Source organism: Capra hircus, chromosome 5, assembly GCF_001704415.2.
Source record: "Capra hircus breed San Clemente chromosome 5, ASM170441v1, whole genome shotgun sequence".
NCBI lineage: Eukaryota > Metazoa > Chordata > Mammalia > Artiodactyla > Bovidae > Capra > Capra hircus.
This window is the reverse complement of record NC_030812.1, coordinates 44,877,635-44,901,072: the sequence shown is the minus strand read 5'-3', so window position 1 is coordinate 44,901,072 and position 23,438 is coordinate 44,877,635. Positions and strand designations below refer to the sequence as shown.

The following is a 23,438-nucleotide window of genomic DNA, read 5'->3' as shown; positions in this document are numbered from 1 at the left end:
TTGCAGGTGGATTCTTTACCAGCTGAGTCACCAAGGAAGCCCTTTATTGTAAAAAAAAAAAAAAAAAAAAAAACCCGATATCTAAACTAGTAGACTCCATCCTGCTACTGGGCAGGAGTTGGGAGGAGAACAGAAGAGAGAACAGAGACATACAGGTCAGAGTCCCAGTGGAAAACATACTCAAGCTGGGTAATGGAAAAGAGTTATTCTTTTAATTGATGTATAGGTGATTTACAATATTGTGTTAGTTTCAAGTATACAGCAAAGTAATTCAGTTGATAGATAGATAGAGATATATAGACATAGATAGATATGGGCTTCCTAGGTGATGCAGTGGTAAAGAATTTGCCTGCCAATGCAGAAGACACAAGAGATGCAGGTTCGATCCCTGGGCTGGGAAGATCTCCTGGAGCAGGAAATGGCAACCCATTCTTGCCTGAAGAATTCCATGGACAGGGGAGCACGGCGGGCTACAGTCCATGGGGGTCACAAAGAGTTGGACATGACTGAGTACACACACACACACGATAGATATAGATATTTCATATTGTTTTCCATTATAGGTTATTGCAAGCTATTGGATATAGTTCCCTGTGTTATACAGTAAAGCCTTGTTGCTCATCTATTCTGTATATTGTAGCGTGTATCATTAATCCCATACTTCATTTGCTCCTCTTCTCCTTCCCTTTCCCCTTGGTAACCATAAGTTTTGTTTTCTATAAGTTTCTGTTTGGATTCATTTGTATTGGTTTTTTAGATTTCACATATAAGTGATACCAGGTATTTGCCCTCCCTCTTCCTGACTTCTATCATTTAGTATGATAATCTCTAGGTCCATTCATGTTGCTGCAAATGGCAATATTTCCCTCTTTTATGGCTGAGTAATATTCCCTTGCATATATGTATATACTGCAGCTTCTTAAACAAATCATCTGTTGATGGGAACTTGGGTTGTTTCCATGTCTTGGCTATTGTAAATAGTGTTGCTACCAACATTAGGGTGCATGTATCTTTTCAAATTAGAGTTTTCATCTCTTCCAGGTAAATGTCCAGGAGTAGGATTGCTGGATCATGTGGTAATTTTAAGTTTTTTAAGAAACTTCCATATGTTTTCCATAGTGGTTGAACTAATTTATGTTTAAAAAAATGTTTTGTTGATGTACAGTTGATTTACAATATTGTGTTTGAAAAAGAGCTTAATAAGGGATTGACTTTTTTAAGGTGTGGAGAGAGTTTAAGGAACTCTGTAAAGAAGTAGTGTGATGTCCCAAAGCTAACAATAGCTGGAAGCCCATTAGGGACCAGGATTGAGAGCAATTTCCAGATCTAGGAAGGAGAATTATATGGACAAGAGCTGTCTGCATGAGCTGAGGTTTTGGGTAGAAGTAGACAACCAACCTGCAAGGCAACTTGGATGGAGGGTTACAGAGGAATATGGATTTTACCTGTATTGTCTTCTTTCAGTCTCCTAACTTATTTCACTTGCCAAATGAAATCAAAATCCAGAAAGGCAGCACATATAGGGAGCAATTCATGTATGTCAATTTCTCTGGAGACAAAGCAGAGTGGGAAAGAACAGATGTTGGATCTGGAGGGCCAAAGTAGCACAACCCGTTCCTCTTCTCTTCAACTCCCACTCTTTGTTCAGGTGAGAAATGCTTGTCTCCAACACAGGAAATACTCAGAATCTCATCAACAACACCATATGGAGGATGTCAGTGTGGTCACAGTCCCACCTGAAAACTGAAATTTCAGCCCTCCTTAGTACTCTTCATAAAAGAGAGGAGGGAGGAGGAAAAAAGAGGACAAAGAATGAATTAACAGGAAACATGTCTACTATAATTCCTGCTTTTATAGCTGTTCACAGGACTTCAATAATCATGAATTCCTTCTTCCACCACCTATCCCTTTACCGTCTGCCTGCCCCTTCCTTCCATGCGGTCCTTCATCTGATAAAGAGACGAAACCTCATTCCTTCAGAAATGGAGGTCTTGAGGATCCTGTCTCTTTGGGGTTGATGCAGTTTTTCATTGACCAGACTGTTGGGCAAGTTGGCAAGACAATCAAGTGAACCTCTTTGGTCCAGTTACAGTCTACCTAGCCCCCAGGGTGATTTTTGTACTGAAAGTAATAGCAGTAATACAGTTTCCTCTTGGCAATTGAGGCCTCTCTTGCGGCTCAGATGGTAAAGCATCTGCCTACAATGCGGGAGACCCGGATTTGATCCCTGGGTCGGGAAGATCCTCTGGAGAAGGAAATGGCAACCCATTCCAGTTCTCTTGCCTGGAAAATCCTATGGATGGAGGAGCCTGGTAGGCTACAGTCCATGGGGTTGCAAAGAGTCAGACACGACTTCGCATGATGCACAACGACAGTCCAGACCTGTCTAGCTGTTTTGCCGACAACAATAAGCATTCCTTGAAGTAGATTTGAAAGATAAAGTCACTATGGTGGGGGTTGCCTCGGGGACAATAGGACCCTGGCTTTCAACCTTGGTATCACTGCATTCTCCTTATTTGATGTAAGTGTCTGCACTCAAATCTTGAAATCTTAACCTCCTTTCAGTACAAAAATCACTGTCTTTATCATCATTCCTATATGCTACTGAATATTATGGTGTAAATGAAGGGACAGGAGAAAAACTAAAGGCTCACTTTTCCTGTTAGTGAATCTGATCTATACACAGCTCTTAAGTCTCAGGCCACCAAGTCGCTGAGTCACACTCACACACAGTCACACTGGCTCTAACCTCTTCTATTTCAGTTCAATCACCACTTTCCTTTAAAAAAAATTTTATTTATTTTAATTGGAGAACAACTACTTTACAATATTGTGATGGTTTTTGCCATACATCAGCATGGATTGGCCACAGGTATACATGTGTACCTCCCATCCTGAGCCGCCCTCTGAACTCCCTCTCCACCCTAACCCTCTGTGTTGTCCCATCGCACCAGCTTTGGGTGCCCCTCCAATGACTGCACTGGCCTTGTTTCCATTCTTACCCTCCTAGGACTATTCTCCACCCAACAGTCATGAGTCATATCAAGTCTTCCCACATTTGAAACCCTCAAGGGGCATCTCCTCAATCCTAAATGCTGGTTAGGGTCTCAGGGGGCTTGTGTCTCGTACAAGCTCACAGATTGGTCTTCTTAAATACCTGAATGTTGCCATCTGCTGCTGGAGAAGTAGACACCCAAGGCTTCTGCCAGTGCCAAGAACAAGCCATGCCAATAGCACCAGCCAAATGCTAGTCACTGCCACTGATGCCAAAAAAATAAGAGTTGCTACAGCAACTGCCAGTGATTATGCCAAGATTCCCCATGAGGAGTTTGGACTGTCTCATGTCACTGTCACATTTCCAGCCCTGCTCTCCAGACTTGGACAGGATCCTGGCACCTCACTCCTTATATCCATTGGCATTCAGAATTTTTGAATCTCTTCATTTCAGACTCCCTGCCATAGGATGGAAGCATCTGTGAATCCAGTCTTAAAGGTATTCTTCCACTGATGGCTCGATTCCTAGAAGATTGGTCAAAAACAAGTGCAGTACCAAATTTTTCTCAAGTCATTACCCTGAAACTTAGTTGGAAGAAGAGAGAAAAGAGTCCTAAAACTCAGCTTAACCCATAAATAATTCTCACCCCATCATCCTAGAAGCTTAGCTTCAGTACCTTTCAGCATTTGGAGCCAACACCAAAAGTATTAACTCTGCTTTATACACAAGTGAACGTGCAATTTACATATGTGTTCACAATCACCATTAGTCTTTTTTTTTAAGTGAAGTACAGTTGCTGTAGTTGCTTATTGCCAAATTCAGACTGAAATTGAAGGAAGTGGAGAAAACCACTAGGCCATTCAGGAATGACCTAAATCAAATCCCTTATGACTATACAGTGGAAGTGAGAAATAGATTTAAGAGACTAAATCTGATAGACAGAGTGCCTGATGAACTATGGATGGAATCATGACATTGTACAAGAGACAGAAATCAAGACCATCCCCAAGAAAAAGAAATGCAAAAAAGCAAAATGGCTGTCTGAGGAGGCCTTACAAATAGCTGTGAAAAGAAGGGAAGTGAAAAGCAAAGGAGAAAAGGAAAGATATACACATTTGAATGCAGAGTTCTGAAGAATAGCAAGGAGAGATAAGAAAGCCTTCCTCAGCGATCAATGCAAAGAAAAAGAGGAAAACCACAGGATGGGAAAGACTAGAGATCTCTTCAAGGAAATTAGAGATACCAAGGGAACATTTCATGCAAAGATGGGCTCAATAAAGGACAGAAATGGTAGGGACCTAACAGAAGCAGAAGATATTAAGAAGAGGTGGTAAGAATACACAGAAGAACTGTACAAAAAAGATCTTCATGACCCAGATAATCACAATGGTGTGATCACTCACCTAGAGCCAGACATCCTGGAATGTGAAGTCAAGTGGGCCTTAGGAAGCATCACTACAAACAAAGCTAGTGAAGGTGATGAAATTCCAGTTGAGCTGTTTCAAATCCTAAAAGATGACGCTGTGAAAGTGTGCAGCAATATGCTGCACTCAATACGCCAGCAAATTTGGAAAACTCAGCAGTGGCCACAGGACTGGAAAAGGTCAGTTTCCATTCCAATCCCAAAGAGGCCAAATAATGATCAAACTACCACACAATTGCGCTCATCTCACACGTAATGCTTAAAATTCTCCAAGCCAAGCTTCAGCAATACGTGAACCGTGAACTTCTAGATGTTCAAGCTGGTTTTAGAAAAGGCAGAGGAACCAGAGATCAAATTGCCAACATCTGCTGGATCATCGAAGAAGCAAGAGAGTTCCAGAAAAACATCTTTCTGCTTTCTTGACTATGCCAAAGCCTTTGACTGTGTGGATCACAATAAATTGTGGAAAATTCTGACAGAGATGGGAATACCAGACCACCTGACCTGCCTCTTGAGAAACCTATATGCAGGTCAGGAAGCAACAATTAGAACTGAACATGGAACAACAGACTGGTTCCAAATAGGAAAAGGAGTACGTCAAGGCTGTCTATTGTCACCCTGCTTATTTAACTTATATGCAGAGTACATCATGAGAAATGCTGGGCTGGAAGAAGCACAAACTGGAATCAAGATTGCCGGGAGAAATATCAATAACCTCAGATATGCAGATGACACCACCCTTATGGCAGAAAGTGAAGAAGAACTAAAGAGCCTCTTGATGAAAGTGAAAGATGAGAGTGAAAAAGTTGGCTTAAAACTCAACATTCAAAAAACTAAGATCATGGCATCTGGTCCCATCACTTCATGGGAAATAGATGGGGAAACAGTGGAAACAGTGGTTGACTTTATTTTGGGGGGCTCCAAAATCACTGAAGATGGTGATTGCAGCCATGAAATTCAAAGACACTCCTTGGAAGGAAAGTTATGACCAACCTGCTGCTGCTGTTGCTGCTAAGTCACTTCAGGCACGTCTGACTCTGTGCGACCCCATAGGCAGCACACCACCAGGCTCCCCATCCCTAGACAGCATATTAAAAACAGAGACGTTACTTTGCCAACAAAGGTCCATCTAGTCAAGGCTATGGTTTTCCCAGTGGTCATATATGGATGTGAGAGTTGGACCATAAAGAAAGCTGAGCCCCGAAGAATTGATGCTTTTGAACTGTGGTGTTGGAGAAGACTCTTGAGAGTCCCTTGGACTGCAAGGAGATCCAACCAGTCCATCCTAAAGGAGATCAGTCCTAGGTGTTCATTGGAAGGACTGATGTTGAAGCTGAAACTCCAATAGTTTGGCCACCTGATGCAAAGAGTTGACTCATTTGAAAAGACCCTGATGCTGGGAAAGATTGAGAGCAGGAGGATAAGGGGACGAAAGAGGATGAGTTGGCTGGATGGCATCACCGACTCCATGGACATGAGTTTGAGTGATTCCAGGAGTTGGTGATGGACAGGGTGCTGCAGTTCATGGGGTCGCAAGGAGTCGCACACGACTGAGCGACTGAACTGATAGTTGCTGTACAACATTATATAAGTTACAGGTGTATGATATAGTGATTCGTGATTTTTAAAGGTTATACTTCGCTTCTTCTTCATTAAAACACCAAATGGTGGATGACGCCAGTCCTGCGGGAGGGCCCGGAGGCCCCGGGGCCCCTGCAATGGGAGGCCGCGTTGGCTTCCGCAGAGGCTTCGGCAGTGCGTCTGGGGCAGGGGTCCCGGCCGGGGTCGGGGCCGGGTCAGAGGCCGCGGAGTTCGTGGAGGCAAGGCCGAGGACAAGGAGTGGCTCCCGGTTACCAAGCTGGGCCTCCTCGTCAAGGACGTGAAGATCAAGTCCCTGGAGGACATCTACCTTTTCTCTCTGCCCATCAAGGAGTCTGAGATTATTGACTTTTTCCTGGGAACATCCCTCAAGGATGAGGTTTTGAAGATGATGCCCATGCAAAGCAGACCTGTGCTGGCCAGCGGACCAGGTTCAAGGCGTTTGTTGCCATCCAGGATTACTACGGACATGTCGGTCTGGGTATTCTAAGGAAGTAGCCCCTTCCATCCGTGGGGCCATCATCCTGGCCAAGCTGTCCACTGTCCCCCTGCGAAGAGGCTACTGGGGGAACAAGATCAGCAAGCCCCACATGATTCCTTGCAAGGTGACTGGCCACTGTGGTTCCGTGCTGTTGCACCTCATCCCTGCCCCCAGACGCACTGGCATCATCTCCACCCCTGTGCCCAAGAAGCTGCTGATGATGGCCGCCATCAACGACTGCTACACTTCTGCCAGGGGCTGCACCGCCACCCTGGGCAACTTTGCCAAGGCCACTTTTGATGCCATTTCCAAGACCTACAGTTGTCTCACCCCTGACTTCTGGAAAGAGTCGGTGTTCACCAAGTCTCCATATCAGGAATTCACTGACCATCTTGTGAAGACCCACACCAGAGTCTCCGTGCAGAGAACCCAGGCCCCAGCTGTAGCCACCACATAATTTTATAAAGAGAATAATAACGTGAATGAAACCAGAAAAAAAATAAAAAAGGTTATACTTCATTTATCAGAGAAGGCAATGGCTACCCACTCCAGTACTCTTGCCTGGAGAATCCCATAGATGGAGGAGCCTGGTTGGCTATAATCCATGGGGTCGAGAAGAGTTGGACACAACTGAGCGACTTCACTTTCACTTTTCACTTTCATGCATTGGAGAAGGAAATGGCAACCCACTCCAGTATTCTTGCCTGGAAAATCCCAGGGACAGAGGAGCCTGGTGGGCTGCCGTCTATGGGGTCGCACAGAGTCGGACATGACTGACACGACTTAGCAGCAGCAGCATACTTCATTTATAGTTATAAAATATTCACTGTGTTTCCCATGCTGTACAATATATCCTTGTAGCTTATTTTATACCTAATAGTTTGTAAATCTTATTCCCCTGAACATTGCCCTTCTCCCCACAGGTAACCACTTCTTTGTGCTCTATATATTAATCATCATCGGTCTTGACCTCATCCTTCAGGAGCTTAGCAAACTATTGGTGAGTGCCCTTAAAATAATTCCTGGTTTTTTGAAGAAGAAAGCATTTCAGACTGCTGACCACCAACTTTCACCTTCTATGGAAAGACCTATACAAGCTTCAGTGCTGGTGGTGTTTGTCCATTCTTCTAGACAAAACTAGTCCAACTTTTATCTCTATTCTCTTCTCTGTACTGCTGCACAAATCTTGACAACGTCCAGCTTTTGCCCTCATGTGTGTTTCATCTTCCACTCACATGACTTCTCTATCAGGGCTAAACTCCACTAGCAGATGAGACTCCGCAAACTCAATCAGCTTCCCCTTTCCTTCCTGACTCACAGGCAAACTGGAGGATACCCTGCCTAACAAGCTCAACCTAGAAATAAAAGCAATTCATCTATATCAACAGAGGCAATATGTATTTCCCCTCCAGCATCATTCTTTTCTTTTATCCACAAACTGCTAATGATGCAGATGAATTCTTTTAAATTTCTTACCTTTTTACTTTCAGAATCACATGCTGAATCAACACAATAAATCTATATAGGCAACACAGAAGATCCCCTAGAAATCAGATAGACCTAGCTTAAAAAGATTCAACTACTCATAGTGACACAATATTTTAAACATGTTTCTGATTCAGTTTTCTCACCAGTAAAAGGGGATAATACTAATAGCACCTCATTTGCTTAGAGTCAGGAATAAAATCATTTATATACAGCTTTTGGACCCATTTAGCAAATAGGAATGATTACTTGATGATGATGGTGATGATGGTAGTGAAAACATTAAAGGGGAAAAAAGTCACAAAGCGACCAGATTTAGGATATCAATGTGTTTATTGAGACTAAATAATAGCTCCATAATTATTATCATAAATATTACTATTCACCTTATAATTAAGTAGAAATATTTTATAATGCTTCCATAAATAAACTCATATTAGTAAAGTGACATAAATAATAAGACATATATTTGTAACAATAAATTAATTCATAAATATAAAGTATTGATTATGGAAATGAAGTTATTTAGGGGCTTTTTCTAAAGAGATAGAAAGTAATCTTTTTGTGGGGAAATAGTTAAATTTCTGTGTATAAAACACTGACTACAATAAAAAGTTATTAATATGCTTGGAAGGTCTAGCTTCTGATCTTATGGATACAAGTGACATTGTTCTCATTTTGAAGCTAAGCCAGGGTTTTTTTTAGAATTTACACAGGACTGTGGAGTTTGGCTTCCCCTTTTCCTTTTGATAAAAGAAAACCTCAGGGGATCTAATTGTTTAACAGGTGAGAAAGGTTAGTAATCCATTTTCCAGCCTTGCTCTACTTGAGCACATTCACGTTTCAGGGTTATAAACAGCAAGTTCAGTTCTCCAATGACTTTGATCTCTCCGCTCTCTCCAAGCTGTGAAAATAAGTACACACAAGTATTTCAGCATTCTTACCATGTTTTCTAAAGAGAAACAAATTAGAGAGAGATGAGATGGTTAGGTTGTTGGAACAGAAACCAAATTTTAGCCTTTTATAAAAGATTAGTGATAATACCCTTTTTCAAAAGTATATGACCTGATCTGAGAGGGCACCTATGAGCATCAGTTTCAGCTGGTTGATGTGTTAAATCACTGCTGAACCAGAGCAAGCAGGTAGAGCCTGTGCTGGGATCCAGGGGACCCAAGCATCACTCATCCCTCCTTGCCCTGCCTCTGAGCCCCACGACTGTGACCAATAGTCTTGAATCAAAACTACCACATTTACCAAAACATGTGGACTTTTTCTGTTTCCATTTTCTTGACCAAGGTGAGGGAAAACAAGTTTTCACTTTTGTGGGGGAAATATCAAATGCCTCCTATCTAGTTGCTTTAACAGTGAAAGGCCAGATACAGTCTAACACACTTTCTTTTCTCCTCCTTCCAAGTAGTAGGCAAAAGAGTCTTTTAAACCCCACGGGAGAGGGAACACAAGTCTAAATCCCCTCCTCTGCAACTTGTCTAATCTATTAAATGTGCTCAAGATTATTTCAAAGGAAACAGCAGCCCTAAGTCACCATCGTTCTCTAGACTTGGGCCTTTCTCTTCCTGCTTTCTTCCATCTTTCCACCTTCCGATACTTCCTTTGACATAATGACAGCTATTTTTTTAATATCTCAAAGACTCCCAAGATGATAAAGAATTCTACTGTCTGTTCTCTGTTCTGCTACAGCCTGCTTTCTGCTTTTCTTCAGTGACAGAGGATTACTATCCCCTCAAGATGCCCTCCCATTTCACAGTGCTGACCAGTGTTTCCGCATGCTGAGATTTCTCTGAATAATATTCCTCTCTCACTAGGCTTTCTGGAACTACAGGGTAAAAAAAAAGTATAACAACTCATCCACATGGCAACTGATTGCTAATGTGAAAGTCAATTCCCTTAAAATGGATTAAGAGCTTTAAAATCTGTTTTCCCACACAAATCCCCATCAGCTTTTTCTCTCCCACACTCCACTAAAGACAACAAAGTAAGCTCATATGAGGAATTTTTCACACCAGAAATGCAAAGTACTTCTTGGCCATGGCATGCTAATATTCAGCCCTCTGTGTCTAGCTAATAATAGTTCTATGACAAGAGAATTTATCTTCACAATGAAAAACAACAAATCCTTCAGTTATCAAAGGAAGACATTGACAATGTTCATTAAATCACATTCGGGAAGAGATACTTTTTATAAAAAAAATCAAGATGGAAAAGAGAGGGAATTGAGGTTACGCTGAAAATTCCATCAACCAGAGCCTTCTTGTTTCTGAGGTTTAATTGTACCTGCTTGCCAAATCATCACTTTTGCTGCTGCTTATGGTAGCTCTGGTTTTTGAATGAGTCACAGCAGCTGAGCTGAACCTTCCCCTGTTGTTCTTTTCCCCCAAATAGGCCACCTGACCATATCATTCTCTGTCAAAATATACACTAACCTATATCAGATAGATGCTCACTAGCACATTGTCAAGGGAAGGAAGAGACCAGGAAAGAAGGAAAAGGAAAGAGGAAGAAAGAGGGTTTCCAGTGTGGACATTCATTCCCCTACAATGAATCCATTACTAATAGTAATATTTCTATTCTATTTGAAACTGCGTGAAAGAAACTGGGGGGTCATTCACTCTCACTTTTAAATTAAAACCAATAGCTGCTGGGTATTTTAATAGTTAAATATAAGTATCAGACCATTCCAGAAATTCATCCTGTGTGCAAGTCCAGCTCTTTTATTATGGCTGTTCTAGGTATATTTCTCGAAGTTTTACATCATCATGTGAATGACTTCAAAATTATTTCAAATAAGTTTTACCCAGTTTTCTGGTTTTGAACAAATACTTCTTCAGACGAAATGAATCAGTAAGTATCTTAAATTTCCCTAAGAACTAACGAGACTAACTATAATATCCAGCACTTCTGGCCTGGATGGGATTCAGAGGTCCTGCAGTCTATTCTGACTCTGACACTGGCCATCCCTAACACATGGGTGACAATATTAGATGACTTAAGTTCCCAGCCAGTTCTAGAATTTGCAAAATATGGAAACTGACTTATAAACATGTAGACACATCTATATGTATGTGCACCTAAATAATCAACCCAGTGGCAGGAGAGGCAAGTAAAAAATCATGACATGGGAGAAAAAGGGAAAGAAAAGGAAGAGAAACAATATTTGTCTCTTCTATCAAATGATTTAGTGCTAATAGTTGTTACTAGTACCTTTTTCACTGTGTTCTTCAGATTCTGTACGTTTCTCTGGATGTGCTCGTTGTCATTCTCAATATGCTGCAAAATGGAAGTGAAAGCAACAAGTTTAACATTGTTGTGCTGAAGCTTTTTGAGACTCAGCCTTCCTAACTGAAGCATGTTACAATTCATCTGGAATTAAAGTTCTTAGCAATTTTTCCCACAACGACCTAGATATCAATAGTGACCTAGATTCTCTGACCTCTTCAATCCCTGGGACACCAAAATCCAGTCATTTCCCTCACACGGAACCTCACTTCACCTTTGGGAAACCCTACTGAGGTTGAAGTTTGTGGAAAGAGCAGAGTGGTTTATGCAAATCCTGTCAAGAATAAAACCATAACGGCACCTCATCAAAAACACGGGCTCAGAACAAGAAACCTACATAAAATATCTCATGTGAACAGGGCCCTCCTCAATAAATACTAGGCCCCCTTTGCTCAGCCTACTCCACCAAAATATTTTTCTTAGTTTTCAATATTCAGAGGCATCAAGCTCACGCACCTCTGATTTTTGTCACTTCCAGTATCAGAAGGGCAGCAGTCTTCATCCACCCACCCACTGCCAAATATCAAATCTTCTTATTTCTCCCTTTCTCTCTTTCCCATCCCCTCCCTCCATCAACTTATATTCAGTGAATCCATTTGCACCATTTGTATTTTTCCTTAAAGCTCCCAACACCTTTCTCATCTCACATAGTCCGAATTGCTTTTTCCCAGGGACAAATGAGTCTCCTGTGGTCTTTCAGACCCTGCCCATCACAATCAACTCAAAATGTGACTCAATTAAAGCAAAAGCAAACAGGTTGTGATGCCAAATGACTTCTGTAATGGTGTGACAGAGGAACCTCTTACTACCAGCTTGGAAGGGGCACTGGGATGGGAAGGAAGAGGGTTCCACACAGAAGAAAGATGAAAGGCAGGCACCTGGGAGGATCGGACTTTGGCTGGAGAAGAACTTACGCATTGGCTTAGCTTTTTGCTGAGCTTGGAGAAGAAGGGCACCACCTTCTTCATATGGGGGTGGAATTCATCGGATCGGGGGAACAGCACCTCTTCAAGAATAAAGTTCAGCACCTGCTTCAGCACATAGCAGCGCTTCGTCACCTGCTGGTGAAAGTGAAAGAGCAGGGCTCAAGTTAGGCGACATCCACAAGACCCGGCCCATCCTCACCACCGCTCCAAGTCACCACAAGTAGCATCATGCCTCTGGCTTACATTGATTCCCTGGAACAATTTGTTCCCAATGAGACGAACATCTGTGATGTTATCTGCCAAACTAGCCTGCAAGAGAAGAAAAGACTAAGTGCCTGGACATCATAAAGCTAGAAGAAATGTCTGTAAGGAGAGCTGCACTCTGTCCCCTCTTCCCAGAGCAGCACTGTGAGGACTAAAGAAAGGGCTCTTTAGTTCATGGGTTTAAAATGATGCTCAGGGGTCAAGGGGAGGGATAAATTAGAAGTTTGGGGTTAACATATATACACCACAATGTATAAAATAGATAACTAACAAGAAGTTACCATATAGTACAAGGAACCATACTCAGTATTTTATAATAACCAATAAGGGGAAGAATATACATATATTTTATATATACACATATATATGTATACTTATACATATATATAGACTCGAATCAGTATGCTGTACACTGGAAACTAACATGACCCTGTAAACCAACTATACTTCAAAATACATATAAAAAATAAGATAGAAAAGTATAATGTACAGCATAGATAATATAGCCAATATGTTATAATAACTATAAATGGAGAATAATCTTTAAAAATTGTGGATCACTATGCTGTATACCTGGAACTTAAATAATACTGTCAATGAACTATACTTCAGTTAAAAAAAAAAAAAGAATGGATTTAAAGCTCCTAGAATAGAGCTCATAACATAGTAAGTGCTCGAAAATGTGAATTTCTTGCTCTTCAGAAAATAAAAGAATGCTCAGAGGAGTAAAGGGAACCGTAAACAGTCAGATGGGTTACTACATGGCTCCTTTGGGGGCAAAACTGAATGTGCATCTCCTAAAGGGTGAAATGGCAGGTCTTGAGGTAAAGCTTGAGCTCCAAAAAGTCTTAAAAGAGACATAAAAGTGATGACAGGTACACCAGTAGAGATTAATGTTCGTCTGTTAAAGATCTTAGATGTCCTCTGGAGAAATTTTAAGAACTACTCAGGTTCCAAGTAGATAAGATGCAAAAGAGAAGGACTGAGATGAGTACCTCCTGAGCCAGAGTGAAGGTGTGGTTGAAGATGTAGGGCTCCTGGAAGTCGGACTTGTTGAGCCTACAGTGCGACGTGATGGGTGCAGCCGCTCCTCCCTGGGCGCACAGCACCATGACAAGGAGGCAGCCAGCGGCCAGAGCGGCCCCGAGGGGAGAGCTCACATACTTCTGCAGGGCAGCCATCGTGGACAAAGCAAACCTGAGCAGTGGGTGACTAGGGAGGAAGAACCTGGTATCAAGAGAATGAGAAACAAAATCAACATTAAGGGGAAAAATTAAGTATCCAGAAGTAATAGACCCAGCAAGCCAATCCTACCAAGTTCGTTGGAGGACTTACCTGTTTCAAGGCTTCTGCTTGTGATAGGAAAGTAGAAGCTGCTGCTTTTATAGCCCCCAGGACACCAAATTGTGTGTGTGAAAAGTATGACATCAGCAATTATCTAATTTCCAGTGCTGTCTTCTGAGAACTACCTAACCACCATAGGGGACCACAGAGCACCACCTCCAAGCCTTCCCACCTTGATACGCCAGCATTTCCCTAAAACGTCACTATTAGGCCCGGGGCGTGCTTTTACAGACAAATCCCAGAAAGTTTCTAAACCCTACATACTTTTCAAAGAAAATGACTGCTTTGTCTTTGTAGATTCCAGGTTTAGTTTAAAATTTTCTGATCTCTTGTAGTGAGTAAACCTTTTGGTCACGGACTCATTTTCCTAGCAGCTTCATAGATTCTTATCTCTTTAGAGGTGATCAAAAAAAAAAAAGGACCTATATCCTTTACTTTAAAATAAGCGGTAATGGCAGCTTGGAGACAATTCTATTTTTTAAAATTTTATGTCCTTTTTAAAAAAATATGATGAATGCTGAAGAAGACTTTAATTTTAAAATAGCAGTATTGGCTAACATAACTTTCCTCCCATTCTATGGCACTTTTTAAGTGACCAAACAATTACAATAGATGCAAATATATTTTAAATTTTTCATTAAATCATAATCAATATCAATTTAAACTTGAAAATATTAATGCTGAACAATCTGGTCGGTATTTTACTTAACATGCAAATATTTTAGGAATACAGTCAAGAAGTTCATTTTACCTGCACTCATTCTAAACAACACACAAGTCCCCCCCAAAATATTTCCAAAAACCTTATAACACTTTTTATTAGATACATGAAAGTCTAAAGAAGAGAATCTGGCAATTTAATGATTACAGGTGGTTTTTATTAAAATGCATTGAACTCTAAATAATACCTAAACCTGAAACCTTCCCAAGGAGGTGGGATCAGGGGACAAGGGCACTGATCTATTGCTGAGGGAAGGAATGTGAATTCGTGCAGATTAGTTTGATCAGATTTTTCTTTTTGCAACAAGCTTGGATCAGGTGCATCAAAGAAGGCATGTGAATAACTGTAGAAATCTGAGCATTTTGTGAGATTGCATGGGCCTTCGGCAAGGGGCCACAGTGAAGAGCTAAGACAGCATGAGGACACTGAGCATTTGGGAAGGTAATTAAAAGGGAAGGTTAGGAGAGGACACAAAAACCATACCCACTGCACAAGTTTGCTCGAGCTGATTCATGAATGCCAGATGAGAAAACTCTTCTTTTCCAATTTCCTACTATATATGATATAACCACTTTTGTCCAAAATGCTATATAATTATATCAGCACTTGAGTTAAGAGTTAAGCTCTTAACTCTATGCATAGTTAAGCTCTCTATATAGAGTTAAACTATATAATGGATTAAATTAGGCTTCTGTTGGTTTGCCTGGGAACCCTATAAACATACATAATTTTGTTCCCAGCAGAAAATAAATTCTGACATTATTAAATTATATGCTCTTGAGGGAGAAGTCTATCTCTCTCTTTCATCTTTGTACCTCCAGCACTTAGAACAGTGCTATACACATAGGAAGGACTTGGTAAGAGCATATTGAATGAATAGATAAATAGATTAAATAATTTACTAAGTGTCTTTGGGAACCTACATGGAGGTAATTTGGGAATTGCCTTCTTATGTTGGGGTTTGACCCAGTACTACTTGCCAGCTTCATTAGTGTTCCTGTATAAGGAATAAATATCTGTGAAACAAAAATAGAATGCCAAAAAATTGCAAACCAGTCTTTAGTAGCAGCAATACATCTATTGTTCATTATGTGGCCCTGATGAACAACCATCTTATTAGTAAGATAGTGTTAATAGAGCCAAGATCTTAGATTTTTTAGTGAGCTTGACAAGGCCTACTAAGGGGAAAGTCTGCTCTAGGGCTGTATGTGGATTTCCAAACCATCATACTAGGAGTCTCACAGGTATGCGCTGTTAGGAGAGATAGTAGATACATCATAAAACTGCTTCTGTGAAAACAACTATTCATAGAGACATATGTGTGCTAAATAATTCCAGATTATTAATGTGTCTTCTCTAAAGTTATTTCTTTGTGAATTTTCAAGTCTCTCCCAGAAGCCACACTGGATAAAGGGCAACCACAGCATCATGCTCCCTGGCCCCAGACAGATAGACTGTACCCATGGTTGATCTTAGCTACATGGAAAAATCTGCCCGGCCTAATGCAGACTGGCCAAGGGTAACCAGAGTGTGAGTGAAAGATTAAGAAAGAGAACCATTTCTAGTCTCCAGCCCGAGGCAGGCTTTGTGTCTCATTCAAACACCATCCCAGCACCTAGAACAGTGCCAGACACGTGGCAGGTGATGAATGATGACTATCGCTGGCTGCATGATTACACTCCTTCCTGACTCACTGGCCGATGCTTGGAAATCCAGTCCATTCCTTTAAAGTACACTTCTCGCTAGAAGCAGGACTTTAGGTAGCTCAGGTAAGACGTTTTGTATTCATCATACTCCTCAGTACAACTTACACGAGCGTTGTTCCCTATGAGGTTCCTTCTGTGTGTGTATATTTGTGTGTGTGTGTGTGTGTGTGTGTGTGTGTGAGCTCCTACCCTCATTGTTCTCCTTCCCTCTGCACCCATCACCCACCACCACCCCTAAGCCTGCTATAAACAATTGCTTTCATGTATTTGGCATACATTTGTAAACATATATATTCATCCTTGTAAACTGCTGTTTAGTGGGGGTACAATTTTTATTTTATAGAAATTGTTCTCTTTCTTAACCTTTCACTCACACTGTGTTCTTGCAATCTATTTGTGTTGCTGTGTGTAGGTCCTGTTCCTAACATGACATTCTATCCTGTGTCTCCACGTTTTATTATTGGTTCCCACGTTTTATGACTTATTACTTGTAAACCACCTCTGCTTCACTGCTCTACAGACATCACAGCACTGCTGCTGCTGCTGAGTCGCTTCAGTCGTGTCCGACTCTGTGCGACCCCATAGACGGCAGCCCACCAGGCTCCCCCGTCCCTGGGATTCTCCAGGCAAGAACACTGGAGTGGGCTGCCATTTCCTTCTCCAATGCATGAAAGTGAAAAGTGAAAGTGAAGTCACTCAGTTGCGACCCCATGGACTGCAGCCCACCAGGCTCCTCTGTCCATGGGATTTTCCAGGCAAGAGTGCTGGATTGGGGTGCCATTGCCTTCTCCCATCACAGCAGTAAGCAACCTCATTTCATCCAAGTCATTTTAATGGTAATTTTGGAGAGTATTTTTGAAATAGTTACCCAGGAGTAGGTCTACTGGGCCATAGACATAACTTCATTTACTAGACACAGCAGAGTCAGTATTGATTTATTCTCTCATATCAGTGAAGTAATATTTCTGTTTTCTAAGATACACACACACACTTGACATCATTCGGGTTTTTTTAGAGGTTTAAAATGGCATCTCATTGTTAAAATTAGCATTTTTCATATGTTTGCAGCCACTACAGTCCTTTTTTATAAATAGATTGTTTATATCAATTGCCCATTTTTTTTAATGGGCTTTGGTCTTTCATTGTTATTGTTAGTGATAATTTGTGAGTGTACCCTATGTATTTTATGTATTATTTTCTTTTGGGTTGTACACGTAACAAGCTCTTCTCCCAGTTTGTGTCCTGCCTATTAACTTTGTCAACTTCTCCTCTATTGAACAGAAAATGTGATTTGGATGTCATCTTAAATTTCTTTTTTTCATTGTATGATTTGTACTTGCCAAGGTTTTGTGGAAAAAGTCTCCCTTCATCCTTAGGTCACAAAGGACCTTAGACACATTTCTCTGTCTTTTCTTGTATTTACCCTATGATTTTGCCTTTCACAATCAGGTTTTTAATGCCTTTTGTATATGATGGAAAGTAGGGAATTGGTTTTATTTTTTCCACTTAATGAGACAGTTTTCCCAACACAGTTACTAAAACAGTGAGTCCTTTATCATATGTGAATTTCTCATTAATAAACAGTTATCTTTGAGCTCTCTGCGTTTTTCCCATTGATTTATTTGGTTTTCTCATTTTGTTCTTGAGCCAGTTCCATATTTTATTACTGAGTCTCTATATCTAGACATCTACCCTCTTTTCTCTACTTTTTCAAGGCTGGCTTAGCTATTCATGAACTTTTGGCATACATTTTACATAAATTTTATAACAGATGTGTCAAGTTCCTGGAAAAATGCTGCGGAAACTTTAGAATATCGTTTAAGTTAAAGACTAATTCAGAGAGAATTAGCATCTTTACAATATGAATTCATTCCATTCCAGAGCATTTACCATCTCTTGGCTACATAAATAAGACCTTCTTTTATACCCTTTGATAGTGTTTCCAAATTGTCTCCCTGAGGTCTGGTTATATTTTTAATTCCTAGCTACATCACAGTAGAAGATGTTAAGCTGTTATTAATCACTTTCCCTTGGTTGTGAATGAATACCAACTTGGCTTGGAGAAAGAGATTATGGGATGCTCATTTCCTAAAAACAAAACAAGTATGTGGTTTTCTTCAAGGTCACTAGAGAGGAGAGCTAAAAGTACGCAGCAAAGAACAAGCTGGAGACTAGCTGCTGCTGCTGCTAAGTCACTTCAGTCGTGTCCGACTTTGTGCAACCCCATAGACGGCAGCCCACCAGGCTCCGCCATCCCTGGGAGACTAGCTAGTGTTCCTAAACATGAACTTTCTCTGCTTTTCAGTTCTGCTCGAAGATAACCCTGTCAGCACCCAGGACAACTTCCTACCATGTCCACCCTCCTTCTTAACACTTTGCCCACAAAGACACTTGTTAACCATAGGCACCTTTCTCTCCTTCCTGAGCACTAAACCTTGTAAATCTGTACTTTACTTCATCTTAAAGGGAACACTATACCCATGGGTATATGTCATAATATAAATGAGTACAGGTTCCTCTCTAGTAATACCAAGTACTCAAACTGACTTAAATGATAAAAGAAAATAATGTTTACGCAATTTCTCACTACTCTAGGGCATAAACACAGAATTTGTTACGTCTGTCCTTAACGTCTGTCCTTTACTAGCATAGATTTTTTAAATCTGTAGCTCCATCCCAGTCTCTCTTTTCATTGCTTATTTTAACTAATAAAGGGAAGTCAAATCACTATTAAAAATCCTAATTCACATTTGCTTATGCCACCAGATATTCGAAGTCATTGCTAATTGCCTATTATCAGTGAATCTTTTATCCCAACTCTCCAATCAGTTTTAGGATTATCAGTTTTTCTCACAATCTTTTGCCCAGGATAAATTGTATTTTTAAATGTTGCTTCAGAAATTCATATTGAAAATTCTGTGTATCTTAGTGCAGTTTTACCAAACTTTCTGTCTCTGATGGGAAAATTGTGGGCCAAGTAAACTAGATCTTTCCTAGGTTTTCTTGACCCTGTTGAACTTGTTAAAACACAACTGATAAAATACAGTTCCAATTCTGGGGTGATTTGGTTTTAAAATATCACAAATGTCAGTCCTGAGAAAATGCCCCCTTTCCCTTTTCTTTGCAACTGTCCTAATTCAAATGCTGTTTGTGCTATAAATAGGGTGAAGCGTCACCAATTCAGGTCAGTTGGATGAGATTTCACTCTAAATCAGCAGCAAGTCTGAAATGCAGTATGTTTTAAAAAGAAGTGCTATTTTGTTATTACTTCCAAATTCTTAACAACCAGGCAAACTAAGCTAATCTATTTCAGTTTCTTTAACAAATATCTGTTTTGTTTCTATTAGAATATAGTACCAAGTCAGGATTCTTGAACCCATGCTTAATACTTTTGAAAAATACAGTAATAGTTAGCGTAGTAATTTGGTATAGTGGCCTTAGGATTCATCTGAAGTGGGAGGAAGTACTTTTGAGAGGAAACAGAAGAAGTAACTGAATACTAACTGGAGAAACTAGAATTGAAATTGACCTCATGTTAGTCCATGAACGCAGATTTAGAGAAATTAGAAGTACCTACAGGCCCTTCAATGAGTAGGGAGCGAATTATACACAAGAACCAGATGGAAATAGTATTGTAATACTTAAAATGCTAGAAGAGAGGGGAGCTAACAATAAGTGACAGACAAGTGGAAACGTACAGTTGATTGGGTCAAAGAGGAAATATCTGAGTGAGGCTTACCAGGAAATAGAGCAGCGGCAGCACCGTGTGCTGGATGAGAAAAGGGGGAATCTGCATTATTTATTCACTTACTCATTTGCCCATTGTAACATCAGCTCCATAAGAGCACAGGCTCTCTGTGGCACTGTGCTTAGACCATAATTTTCTATGTGTATGTTACAGTAATGAAAGTTTTAACATCACTATTCCTCAGAATCAGTGACACCTTTTCAGCAGTGACCCTGTCCACATTTTTCTCTAATTCGGACAATAATTTCCAGGGCTGTTTCTGCTCAGTTCTATACTTCTCCAGAAGGGTTGATCTTCACTCTCTATTCAGGTTCCTCTTCTTAGGTTATGGACAAAGCCAAGGCCATACTTGTTGATTTCTAGAGCTCATCCTACACATCCTACATTTAGTCTCTCCAAGTGTGATAATTCCTACTTCTTTATCTTGAGAGCTCAATGCAATGATGAGAGCTGAATATCTGCCATGTGCCTAGTACTGGCTTGGGCTTTGGGGGATGCAAAATGAATAAGACATGGCCCTGACCTCAAGACGCTTATTAATACAATTGATTTGATAACATTTTTAATTCAAGTGCTATGTCCCAGGCACGGGACGGACACTAGGGGTGCACAAATGAATAAGGGGAATTTCTTGCTTTCAGAGCACTCAGAGTATAGCGGAGATGGTGATTACTCAAAGAGAAAAATAATATTCTATGTAGTGTTAACCTACAAGTTAACATTAAAGGAATAAAACATGTTATAATAGAATTATAACCATTCCAGTAGAGGTGTCTGACTAGAAACTGATACTGGAAACTCATTCAAGACTGCAAGATGTTGAATCTGAGTAAAACTGTTAATATTATTAATTTTGTGATCAGTTTAAAGAATGGAAGAGAGTTTCCTAAGAAGAGGAAATGGGAGGGAAAACAAACCCTGGAGATGGAGCTTATAGAACTGAAATGACTAGTTAGATTAGAATGGAATGGTGTTGAGAAATGGTGGCAAAGGTGAGGTGGGGGTAGGTAGGGTAACAGCAGCTTTGAATACCAGCCAGAACAGTCTGGACTTGAGACAGTGGGCAATAGAGAGCCATTACCGATCCCTGGGTGGGGAAGATCTCCTAAAGGAAGGCACAGCAACCCACTCCAGTATTCTCACCTGGAGAATCCCATGATTGAGGAGCCTGACAGGCTACAGTCCATGGCATCTCAAAGAGTTTTATACGACTGAAGTGACTTAGCATGCACAGACATTTGTGCATGGAAGGGACTTGTATGAAGCAATAACCTAAAAAGATAGCCTGAGAGTTATTGGAGCATGAATCCAAGAGGCAGAAACTGGCAGCAAGGAGACGAGCTAGGAGACTGTGACAGCAACAGCTGGGGTGCTGGTGCCATAAGAAACAAGGAAGACAGGCCAGGGGTTAGGACTCCAAGCTTCCACTGCAGGAGGCATGGGTTCTACCCCTGGTCAGGGAACTAAGATCCCACATATCCTGTGGCATGGCCAAAAAGTATATAAATAAATTGTTAAATGTTAAATAAATAAAATTTTAAAACTTTTCAAAAACACGAAACAAACAAACAATGAAGAGAATGGTCAGAATTCAAAATACTTGAGCCACCAATGGGTAAGATTTAGAGTTAATGCTAGTTTGAGTTTGTGACAAAAAAGATATTTAATATTTTCAGACAATTCAGCATAAAGAAAAAAAATGTCAGCTACTTAAAATGTTTTAGGAATGAGTGATCTGTGAGGCATAGTCCCATAGAATGCTGGTGATCAGCCTGAATGGTCTGCCTAACAGTTGGCATATCTAGAGTGTAGAGGTGCCATATGTGGGGGGAGGGCACCCTGAGAAGCTGCAGCCACTTAGGAGAAAGAGATCAATGAAATAGGAAACGGTGACTCTGAGGGAAACTTATTAGAATTTAGAAGCTTTGGAAGGACTCACTAGACTGCTGCCATTGATTATATCTCAGTAGCCCAAAGGCTTCTAACCAACTTTCTCCTTTCAGTCATTTCATGAGCCCAGCAGGTTCCATTCTGGTCTCAGGGATTACTCCTCCTCCTCTGCTCCAGCTGAAATGACTGGGCGGGGGGTGGGGGGTGGGGCAGAAGTGGATGGGGTGATGGGGTGGGTAACTGATTGGAATAGAGATGACACATGGCTTCCCCTGTGGAATGGGGTGCAGTGCAGGGAAGGGATAAGAATGGCATGCTGGGGGCACAGAGCCTGTATGTTTTGGAGAGAGGGGTAAAAGGGAATTGTTGGCTCCTGGATTTTGTCCTCATAGAATTGACCTTCTCACCTAAGACAGAGATCTGCTAAGTGAAAACTGCTAGAAAACAAACATTCTAGTTGCTTTGATGGCTTCTCAACAGAGCCTGAGAAGGAGCATGAACTGAGTAAGACCAAAACCCTTCTACTCAGACACTCAGACATCTGGAGGCAACTGAGTAATGAAAACGGACATCCTCAGCTTCAGTGTAGACTGTCCTCATCTCCACACGTTCTCAACAGAGGAAAGCACGGATGAGAATTGTTTATGCTGAATTTGACCCCAACGCAGGACTTTATCCAAAAGCATCAAGGATGGGACAAGAGACATTCTTGCTTGAGGAAGATCTTTGGCACGACCTTTTAAACTCTCTTGCATACAAACACTCCTTGCAGTTCACTGCTGGGCTCTTCTCCCCATTCCCAATCCTCCAGCCCCACCCAGAAGCTCTCTTTTCGGGCTCCCTAAGAATTGAATTAAAATTATTTAACCTGGATTCCTCTTGGTCTCTGAATCTTATTTTTTTGCTAACCACTTAAACATTTTCAGGCTGTTAGCCAACCATGAAAATATGCCCCTGTTGGGCTTTCAGAAACTCTACCAGATCCTGCTGCTGCTGCTGCTGCTGCTGCTGCTAAGTTGCTTCAGTCGTGGCCAACTCTGTGCGACCCCACAGACGGCAGATCCTGAGACTGAGAAAAAAAGAAAGGACATTTGATGATGTCAGTGTAGTTTCTGTTGGAAAGAAAAGAGGCGGTTTATCCATGGACAGCATGACTGACTGAGTCACACGTTCTAATCTTTCTTTCCTTTTCCTCATTAATAATAATGGGGTCAATTGTTTGCCTTCCTCAAAAACTATTATCTTCAGTTAGAATTGATTTGAAGCAAAACTGTGGAATAAAACAAGGGTGCTTTGGGACCTTCATCTCTTCCCTTCCACATCATTTCATTCACCATCATCTCTCTAGCTCCAACCTCTTCCTCAGACTCTTTTATAAAGAGTCATAAAGCATAAAATTAGTATCCTCCATAATTTTCAGCTGCTGCTTATGTTTTATCTCATTTTCTCTTCATAATAACCTCTCAAATTATGTTATTCCAAATTCTGCAGAGAAGAAATACGAGGATCAGAAAGCGAAATAACTTTCTCCAAGTCACACAGCTACACAATGACAACTTTGG

At 40.9% G+C, this 23,438-nt stretch overlaps 1 protein-coding gene and 1 pseudogene across 1 annotated transcript; one reads left to right on the top strand and one right to left on the bottom strand.

Annotated features, from left to right (window-relative positions):
- Positions 6,083 to 6,961, top strand: LOC102175926 (annotated as a pseudogene).
- IL22 (interleukin 22) lies at positions 8,303 to 13,694 on the bottom strand (the record flags this gene model as incomplete). The annotated part of the gene is given in 5 exon segments (NM_001285758.1): positions 8,303 to 8,887; positions 11,203 to 11,268; positions 12,192 to 12,338; positions 12,447 to 12,512; positions 13,463 to 13,694. Coding segments are annotated over 5 exon segments (573 nt in total). The 3' UTR covers positions 8,303 to 8,779.